Consider the following 10,377-nt stretch of genomic DNA (forward strand, 5'->3'; position numbering starts at 1 on the left):
TTTTTTTAATTCTGTCTCTCAGAGTGGGAATGCACCTACAATGTGAATTTCAGACCCCTCCATGATTTCTAAGTGGGAGAACTTGCAAAATCGCAGGGTGTTCAAATACTTCTGTTCCTCACTGTATGCTTCATATTTGTGCAGTTAAAATGTGACATAAAATGTTCAGACAGGAGTTAATTTCAAACTAATTTATTTAACACAAAATTCTCATCTTGCTGTAGTGTTTTTACATTTAATGACCAGAGGTGGGCTATCTCATACCGTACAACATAAGACAAGTTCAATCCAATGCTTGCCCTACAAGATTTTAGCATAACAATTCAATTACAAAAATAATACTGATTTAACCTAAATAAATTTGATCTTTTCCCCTTGTTTTCTTCTGTTCACTAAGTTGTTATGAAAAGGTTGAGGGTCTTCTACCATGTGGCATGAATGTTTTCCATGACTGTATTACTGTCCCTATTGCGTTTCTTATACTTCTTCTTCACACAGATAACACTGACTACTGTAATCACCAACATTACTCCCAGTACTGACAGAGAGGTGGCAAGTGCGAGGGTAGTTTTATCCATGTCAGAGCCCTTGTATTGACAGCTGTCCCCATAGTGCCACCAGTCATCACCCACCACACACCTTCAGGCCAAAGGACGAGAGAGGAAAAAAAAAAGTGACTTGAATGTATTCCCAGCACTGATACACAATTTCTATAGAGGGTGATGGAAAAGACTGCCCTTTGAGGCTTAATCTAGATAAGGTGCAGTTCTGAGATATCATTATCAAATATCTAATACACCCAATGGCAAAACCATACTTTTCTTGTTTTAATGTCAGATTTTTCTTATAGGAACAACATGTAGACATTCTGGGAAATACACTTATTTGCTTTCTTGCCAATAGTTAGATGAGAGGACTTGTAACACTCGTGCATATAGTAGCCTAAATAAAAAATTAGTATCATCTGGCACTAAACACCACAGAACAGAGTAAGAGCTACTGTAGCTGTAGGTAACAAAGAGTTAATGCACCTGTCCAGGGAAGAGTCCCACACATAGTAAACCAAGTGTCACATGTAGTTTATTAGTGAGCCCAAGAGGTTCTGGTTGGCAGATTTTGTTACCTTTAGCATTTCCAATCTTTATTTTAAGCTGCAACACTTCACTTCTACTAGTGGTAGCTTCCTATTTTTCATCTAAGACTGGAATTAATTTTCTAATCAAGAAAGCAAATACAAATATTTCTCAAAATATCCAACTATTTTCTTAAGTCTTTTAATTATTTCACACAGGAATAATGTAACACTAGAAGGTTGCTCATTTTATGACTTACAGATTGTAGCATCCACAGTTCAGTGAGTGCAGTCAAAAAGCTCCTCACCTGCAAGCGGCTTTTCCTTGATCCTCCACGCAGACGCCATCATTCTGACACATCACATTGAGGCAGACAGGGGGTGCAGGGGTGGTGTTAGGATGTTGGGTTGTGGGAGGCACTGGCCGGGTCGTGGGAGGCACTGGCTGGGTCAGCGTTAGATTATACACATCTGATGAGGGGTGACACAAAAGAGAGTGGTTAAATGGATCCAGGTGAGGAGCATTAATGAACACGAAATACACAGCCAATGATTGGATTGCAAGATTGACTGTAGTGTTTTTCTGACAAGTAGGATATGAATCACCACACAATTGACTGAATGAATGATGTTGGCACACGAGTATGCAGAATACATGTATGAGGGGATAGATGAGGTTTCACTGTGTATATTAAGTCAAAGATGACATAAATGGTTCACTTTCTGTGCAAGACATTTATTCCCTTATTTCTGTGATGTCTTGGGCCAGAAAATTATATATGCTGAAATCTAATGAGTTTGTAATGTGGTGTTTTTACCTTCCATTGTGAGGAGAAAGATGGCATCTCCTCCCTTAATAAAATCCCTGCTCTTGGCTCTGAGGTGGGTAAGGTACACTGCAGTGCCAGCGCCCGGCCCTCTGAAATACTTGGATCCATCTTCATCCTTGACCTCAGAGCCCACCTTACGAGGATCATCCCAGAAATAATGGTCGGAATCTGTTTTAAAATGATGTTGAAAGGGTGTATAAATATAGCATTAAAGTAAAAACAGTACTGTTACAATTAGTTTTTTATGTAAAGAACAGTCTGTGTTTTTGACAGAGGGAACAGCTGTACCTGCTGCCTTCATGGTGGGGTCAGTGGTGACACTGCGCTGATTGGACATACGCTTTTGGATGTGTGGGTGCTGATCCATCAGCATCATGGTTATCTGTTTCCAGGGGCATGGCCATTTCTGCCCAGTGTCCCCTTCACGGGCAACCAGATGAGCAAAGGCTGACAATTCACCATCGTAGCCTGCCTTACCACTTGGGTACAGCTCCATTTGGAAGGTGTAACCCTCCTTTGAGGTGAATGGAGGGCTGAAGATAGATGTGTTTGTGGTGGTGTTTTCCATAAGATGCCTGAAGTTCTTCACACGCCACACAAACTCTGGGCAGGTTGTCTCAGAAATGTTGATGTCATCCAGGGACAGTCCCCCTGTCGAGGGCTCAGAGCTCCGCTTGGTCCCTTGAAAGACAACGCGGAATTTTGTCTTGACGTCTAGAGTTACATGATGCAGTTGCCAAAGCTCCTGAGGGGATCCTGTTACAGCACAAGGTTAAAAAAAAAAGAGAATTTACTAAACATTTTACCAGCAAAATTCAACATTTTAGTCCTAATTTTGAGCTGTAATAACATATAGTGATAGTCACCATCTATGGTCTTTATAAAGCGCAGTGTTCCATTGGGGTTGGCGCTGTCATACTCTCGGACATAGATCTTCAGGGTGTCGCTGAGGTTGGCGCTGTTGTAAAAGAAGAACTGCAGACACTGGTAACCTCTTTTGGGGTAAAGGAGCCTGCTCTCAAGCAGAGCTGTGTCCCCAGTGTTAGCGTCACCAGTGCTGAAGTGCATGAAATACCCCGAGCCTAAAGAGCCAAATATCACTTGATTAACAATGTCAATAAACATTTCAGTTCACCTAATGGATGAAGGTGTGGGCCATATCTACAGCATCTTAGAGAACTAAAATGATATATATTAACAAAGTAATTTGATGCTGTGATCATTCTGAGCAGTGTGGGGTTACACATAGTCTTTCTAGAATGTCGGTATCTCTTTATGTTATCTGTACACTGCAGCTCAGTAAGGAAAAATGGCCTACGGAAACACAAAAAGGTAATTTCATACTAAAGGGAATATAAATTTGGAAGAATCACATTAGATTTGGCAGACCATCAAGCCTTATATTATAGTTATCAGGTCATAGTTATCTTTGAAAGCAGACAGTCTGACTCAGTGGAGGCTTTTAAATCCATCTCTAAAACTCACCTGTACACCGTAACATTTACCTAGTGGCATAGTCTTCTTTGCTACTCTTCTTCCACTGGTGGGTTTCAGTCTCTATGTATGTATTAAAGCTAGTTATGTACAGTCCACGTTGTCCTCCTGACAAGATTACTGCAAACTTCCTGTAACCCTCTGTTTGTTCCCTCAAGCTCATGATAATCCAAGCTTTTGTACATCTCTCCGTCTTTTCCTTTCTGCCCCTCTCTGTGCTAAACCATCAACCAGAGGGGATGTCTCTCCTTACATTTGTTTAAACAATGTTTAATGTCGTATATGTTTCCTATGTACATTTGTCATTCTGATTGTACATAGTCTATTTTCTTAATTTATTCTGCACATACAGCATCTATGCACATCCAGTCATCTGCTAACGTTTCTTCCATTTTCCCCCCATTAAAGGGATTTTTTTTGGAGGGTGGGATTCCTTATCCACTTTGAGGGTCTAAGGATAGGGTGCATTGTAGGTTGTACAGATCATGAAGGCCCTTGAGGCAAATCAGATTTGTGATATTGGGCAATAAAAACTGACAAATATTTCTGCAAGATAATCCTCACCATTGCATTTGCCCATGTTGGAGTAGTCGGTGTCAGGCCCTCCAACAGCTCTAGGAACCCTGACCCAGTCTGCTTTATCCCCTTGTCCCTGGATCATACCACAGATGTTCTCACGCTCAAAGTCACAGGAGTCCAGGAAAGTGGAGCCCTGGGCTAGAAGACATTTTATAAACCCACAGACACAGGTGGAGGACACTGAACTGCTCTAAAATGATTGATTATGCAATAAGGATAATATTTTGCTTATCAACATATTTCCATATGGCAGAAATTTAGGTCTTATCTCAAGATTTGGTGTAATGCCAAGCCAAGAGTTGTGGTGCAAGATGACAACACTTTTACTGCAGACAGTAAAATGACTGGAGGTGTTCACTCTTACTGCAGTTATATAGGCGATGTAGCTTGAGCAGGTCGCTATCACTGAACTCCATACGCTGCCCGATGACATCAAGGAAAGCAGGGATCTTGGTGACAATGGTGGGCTCAGTGCCGTTTTTAAAGGCATCCTTACTGTAGTGCATCATTGATCCATAGTCATAGGGTACGCCTAAAGAGCTGGATGTGGTGTCATTGTACATGTTGAAGTTGTGTTTTCTACCTGAAGATCAGACACCAAAGTGTCAGTGCAGTTTAATTCATAATCACAATGTCATATTCCATTCTCCAAATGCAAGGGTGGATTTCAGAGATGTTATTAGGATCTCTCATAAAAGTTGCTTATCAAAATCTGACATGCTTAAGGCCTTCAGATAAGATTGCTGACAAAGGACTCTGGACGTTCACAGACCTACAGTAAAAAAATAAAGTTGATTCATGAACAGTTGGAGGAGTATAGCTCAATGTATCAAAGCTACACAGTGTGATAATCCTGGATGTGTTGATGATGTCTGTTGCTTATCTTGTCAAGATTACATGGTCAAAAAGAACATGTGCACAGGCTTGTCACAAGAATTAAATCAACTGCTGCACATCCTACATAAACTTCTTAAACACTATGTGGAATGAAGTGATTGTTTTGTTTGATAAGAATGCAAATTAGTTGTGTTAGTATAAATGTTATGTAATGAAATGTCTTTACACTCACTCTCAATCTGACAAATTACTACACACATGCAAAAAGAAGTCATGAGGTAGGCACATCATGTAGCAGTGAAAGGTGCAGTACCTTCTGAGATGCGGTCCCACATGATTCTGACATAATCATCACGATCTGCTCTGGACTGCTCATGCCAAAACCCAAGTGCATGAAGGAACTCGTGTTCAATTGTGGCGATGCGGTCACAGTTCGTCCCTATCGACAATACCTGCTTCCCAGCTCGCTGGTTTCCAACAGAGGAGAAACAGCTTTTTGGAGGGAAAAAATGGTTTTTATGAACATCACAAAGAATCAGCAATGTCTTTCCTCATGGACATTTATCATAATGATCAAATACAGTATATATATATATATAATGCATTAATCCTTACCCGGCCCCTTTAAATATGGAAATATAGTTTGCTTCTCCGGTCCAAGGCTTGAAGTCAATGCAGGTCTTGAGCCGGTACTGCTCAAAGGCCTTCAGGATCACACCTTTCGCATTGATCTCTGCAGAGAAGATGAGTAATCAATTCTGTTAAATTGTGACCATGAAAAATAACAATTAACTATAAGTACCTTAAAATTGTACCTAATTACAGTACTTGTACTTAGTTACTTTCCACTGCTGCTTATAGCCAGACTAATACAGGTGAATATGATGTATAAATCCATCTGTATTGCTCAAAAAAAGGTTAATGTACATGGAGGACAAATGTCTAAGCCCATGTGAACCCAAATGGCTCTTATTCAAATAGGTACCCTTACCCAAGTCATCTTCCATGTAGTATGGAATTGTCTTCGGCCACCTGTACTCATCCCCTATTATGGAATTTCGAGTTTGCCTCTGTGTCAGTCCAGAAAAGCGGTCACAACAATAGAAGGAACATGACAAGTCAAGGTTAAGCTCTCTTCACAAAATTCAGTTGTGCAGGGTAAAATTAAAAGCAGTTAATTTAACATGCCTCATCAAGCACAATGTCACCCTCTATGAGATTCAACCCTGCCTCTGTAGAGACCAAGCACAAAAGAAAATTAGTCTACAGTGGTTACTGACAAACTCTGCAGACACGTAGAAGAAAAGTGCCTGTTTTTCCTTCTCTGTGCTCACCTTCATTAATATCAAAAATATCAAGGTCCCGTCCACGGTCCACATCATAGTCTGTAAAGGTAGACAAGAAAATGACTGTGAAGAAACTGAAAATGAAATTAACATACACACAAGATAATAAAAACTGTTGTGGAAAAAAAAGGATAACTTACCTAACAGTTTTGTTGTGGGCTAAATAAAAGAGGAATAAAGTATTTTTTTAACTTGCAAATATATTAGTTTTTTATACAACCTTATCTTAGAAAAATAAACTCGTTTCTCACCAAACAAAGGGCAGCACCACAAAGGAGGAATATAGCATGAAGAACAAGTACACCTGTATGTCCTTCCATGTCCTAAGATATCCCTCTGCTTGGGACAGTAAGTGGCAGGTTCTGATCTCTGACACTCACAAAGGAGAAATTACAGAGAGGTTTACGCAAGAAATACGACAGCATTCATGTGCTCACCAGTTGATAATTGACAAGAGCTGTAAAGGTGGCTGCCACCAGAACAGCTCCAAAGCGGGGATGGTGTGTTTGTAGTGATGTGCAGTGTTTGGTGTCTGCCAAACATAGCATCTTGTCTGATGGCCAAAAAGCCCCATTTTGGTCTCATCAGACCAAAGAACTTTCTTCCACTTAACCACGGGGTCTCCCACATGCGTTTTGGTGAACTCCAGTTGAGATTTAAGAGTTTTCTTCAACAGTGGCTTTCTCTTTGCCACTCTCCCATAAAGCTTTGACTGGTGAAGAACTCGGGCAACAGTTGTTGTTGTTGTATGCACAGTCTCCTCCATCTCAGCTGCTGAGGCTTGTAACTCCTTCAGAGTAGTCATAGATGTCTTGGTGGCCTCGCTCACTAGCCTCACAAGGTCAGTTTGTGAGTATGACCTGATCTACGCAGATTTGGACATGTGCCATATTCCTTCAATTTCTTGATGATGGATTTAAGTGAACTCTGGGGGATGTTCAGTGACTTGGAATGTGCTCGGAGTGTTCCTTTGTCTTCATGGTGTAAGGGAAGCCAGGAATACTGATTAACCAGTGACTGGACCTTCCAGACACAGGTGTCTTTATACTACAATCACTTGAGACACATTCATTGCACTCTGGTCATCCCCATTTCACTAGTTGTGAGACTACTAGCGCCAACTGGCTGGTAACTTAGGTCAGTCATTTTAAAAGTGAAGGTGAATATTTATGTAATCACTTATTTCCCATTACATATTTTTATTTAATTGGCATTACTTTATAGAAACCCGTTTTTACTTTGACATCAATAAGAGTAAAACTTCCAAGGGGGTGAATACTTTTTATAGGCACTGTATGTACGTAGAGGTGACGGCCTTGTAAACGTCCAGCAGGTAGCTGCAGGTGATAACTGATAATAGTGGGAAGAAGTGTGAAGCTAGAAACATTATAAAGCATCAAATAATTAAATTTTACTTGGGCTAAACAGTGCAAACTATTAAATGACTACACATGAGTGTTAAACATACAATATATAAACAGTTTATTTTATTTTTGTAAATACAGGTTTGGTATGGCTTAAGGAATTGTGGAGGGAAGTTTTATTTATGATACTGCTGTGAGCATTATCAACACTGCAAGAACCTTTGTAGTTTTATAATGAAAACGAAAAAAACACGAACACATCTCCAGAATAAAATCATCCTTGGTGCGAAAAAATACTTCACAATACAAATGCCCGACACACTACAGGACAGCAGCTCACTGACTTCAAGACGATGTGATATCCTTTCATGTCAAACATACCGTTTATCTTATTACCTTACCTGTTTTGCGACTGGAGCCATGTTTATTCCAGCCAAACATAAATGTTCACCACACACCAGTTGACTGACCTTAAAAAATAGCTAATTTCTGAAGCTATAATAACCATGTACAATCTCAATAGCTTTTCTTTAATTCCAGCACGCGGTGCAATTTTTGAAAAACATAGTGGACAACATTCATACAAAAAAAAAAAAATCAAGGCATTATTACTTTCCAGTACATTACAAAATGAACAATGATTTTAAAATTTCCTGATCAGAAGAACCCGAACTCTCACAATATGAATTCCCTCTATAGTACAATGATAATCTAAGGCAACATAATCATTTTATCATAGTAGGTAACTACCAGAGTGCCCAGTTAGCTGCAAAGGACCATTTTCCTATGGAACAAATTTCATGATTGTCAACAGCAAGCTCTGTGGTTATCATGTCATGCAACCATGATATATTTCTGAAAAATATATTTGAATTGAGCAGTCTTTTTTTCCAATAATTTGACAAACACCATCCCCTTCACCTCTACTATAAACCAAGATAATATTTCAAACTCCTGGTATAATGTACTGTACCAGGACACAGAAAACCAAGTGTTTTTGTGTAATTTTGCTTGAACGGACCCTTTAACTATAGCAACCAATCCAGAAAACGTGGTTCATCATAGGCAAAAAGTTATTTAGGGGGAATGATGCAAATGTGTCAAGTAAAAAAAAAAAAGTTCATGAGATTGGGGAAGGACAATTGCAACTGTCCAGTATTCTCTGGATGACATCTACCTTTATGTATCCATCCAGAGCTCGACAAAGCTTCCCAACTGTACAGCCAAAACTTCCCTCCTTCATTTTCCAGTGCTCCAGCATCTGGTGCACCATCTCTGACAGGCCGTCACGACAGTTGTCGTGCTCTATGGTCTGTATTTCCACGTCGCTCAGATTCAGGCGGCGTGCACATTGCTTCCACTTGGACCCTAGGTTGTCCTTTACTAGATCCAGGTGCTCCTCAGTCACATGATAGTCCTCTAAATGAACAAAGGAAAACTCTGTTAGGGCGGAAATAAATCAAAAAATACACATTGCTCTAATTTTTCAAAATTTGTTTTAAATTTGTTAGACCAAAGTAATAATAAAAATCACCATTATAACTGATTTTGATCTTTGAACACCAAACTTTCAGATTTCAGCTTCTTAAACGTGAGGATTTGATGTGATTTGATGATGTTACATGAAAGAAATGCTATGATTTACCATATTTCTGAAGGCCTTCTTTGATGAAAGAATTAGTAGGTACAGATACAAAATTAGGGGAGAGCTCATAACCTCTGATACTCATCATATTGTTGTTCCCAATCTGGATCCCAGTGGCATTCTGAATGTAGAAAGATCCTGGAATAAACACAGAGCAAACACAAATAAACGCCGTCGCTCAGGTGCATGCCAGTGAAGCAGCTCTGAATGGCTGAACAAACGCTTCATCTCAAGATCTAGATCTAGATCTGGATCGAGATCAAGATTCACTTAGTCATTTCCCTGAGCACTTACACAAAAAAAGGAAATACTGTTTCTCACCTGATCATAGTAGTGCATTCACGTAGTTTTAATAAATACATAAACTACTGCTAAAAATGAAAAGCAATAAAAACAACATGTTTGCAAGCGCATTAAGCTGCTGTATTCAGTTCAGGACTGCTCCTATACTGATGAGGGTAGGGTCAGGGTGTGAGTGCCTGTGTGTGTGTGAGTGTGTGAGTGAGAGAGGAGGCATGTCAGGGGGAGTGGGGAGGGACACAGTGCATTTATAATCCCGACTGCTTGTGGGAAAAAGCTGTTCAGCATCCTGCTGGATCTAGAGCATCTGGAGCTGGATCTGGATCTTCTGTACCATTTCCCAGACAACAGCAGGGAAAACAGGCTGTGAGAAGGGTGGTGAGGGTCTTTGATTTTGATTTGATTTGATTTGTTCTTTCAAACATGTAAAGACAGTCAATATGTCAACACACATAATTTCACACATATCCACAAATGCATTATCAATTTGCTTATACCTAGTACATGCTTGAACGAAGTAAGAAGTTAGACTTATCTACTCCTACCCCATAACATCAACTTACCATCACTGGTTTGCATGCACTATTTCTACATAGATAATTTTGTTCTACACCACGCTAGTGATATACTAAAAAATTATTACAGATTGTTAACATTCTTACATAATTACATACTTTGATAATTATCATCTACACCACACAAGTAGAATTATTACAGAGTGCTAACATTCTTACCCCACACCCACAATGTTACACCTGATTAATCATTAAACCTGTTCTTGCATATATCTTGATTGACACATACCTTTATATTTACGTTTAAACTCATCAATTCTATTACTGTTTTTTATGTCCACACTTAAATTATTCCATAGTTTTACCCCACTTATGGAAATACAAAATCTTTTTTT

At 39.5% G+C, this 10,377-nt stretch overlaps 2 protein-coding genes across 5 annotated transcripts in view; both read right to left on the reverse strand.

The window, feature by feature from the left end:
* Positions 1-176: 176 nt before the first annotated feature.
* mep1bb (meprin A subunit beta b) lies at positions 177-7,944 on the reverse strand. Its single transcript, XM_020595872.1, has 13 exons — positions 7,919-7,944; positions 6,147-6,232; positions 6,001-6,044; positions 5,804-5,882; positions 5,428-5,545; positions 5,126-5,304; positions 4,340-4,558; positions 3,961-4,113; positions 2,769-2,984; positions 2,191-2,658; positions 1,891-2,070; positions 1,381-1,543; positions 177-639 (listed from the first exon to the last, which is right to left on the reverse strand). Exons 1-13 carry the CDS (start codon positions 7,942-7,944, stop codon positions 423-425), a joined length of 2,148 nt encoding a protein of 715 aa, XP_020451528.1. The 3' UTR covers positions 177-422.
* Positions 7,640-10,377, reverse strand: part of ripk1l (receptor (TNFRSF)-interacting serine-threonine kinase 1, like) — a 7,588-nt gene continuing 4,850 nt past the window's right edge. For all 4 annotated transcript variants that reach the window (XM_020595641.1, XM_020595642.1, XM_020595644.1 and 1 more), the window contains 2 exons: positions 9,168-9,305; positions 7,640-8,941 (listed from right to left, as the gene is read on the reverse strand). In XM_020595641.1, coding sequence (XP_020451297.1) covers positions 8,643-8,941; positions 9,168-9,305 — 437 coding nt within the window. In that variant the 3' untranslated portion in view covers positions 7,640-8,642. The remainder of the gene's footprint in view (positions 8,942-9,167; positions 9,306-10,377) is intronic.

This window comes from Monopterus albus, unplaced genomic scaffold (assembly GCF_001952655.1).
Source record: "Monopterus albus unplaced genomic scaffold, M_albus_1.0 scaffold28.1, whole genome shotgun sequence".
Classification (NCBI taxonomy): domain Eukaryota; kingdom Metazoa; phylum Chordata; class Actinopteri; order Synbranchiformes; family Synbranchidae; genus Monopterus; species Monopterus albus.

Coding starts and splice junctions, on each gene's coding strand:
- mep1bb (XM_020595872.1), bottom strand. CDS start 7,944: ATGGCTCCAGTCGCAAAACAGGTAAG. Junction 6,045..6,146: donor TATTTTTGATATTAATGAAG/GTGAGCACAGAG, acceptor TGGTCTCTACAG/AGGCAGGGTTGAATCTCATA. Junction 2,985..3,960: donor CAACATGGGCAAATGCAATG/GTGAGGATTATC, acceptor TTGGCTCTTTAG/GCTCGGGGTATTTCATGCAC.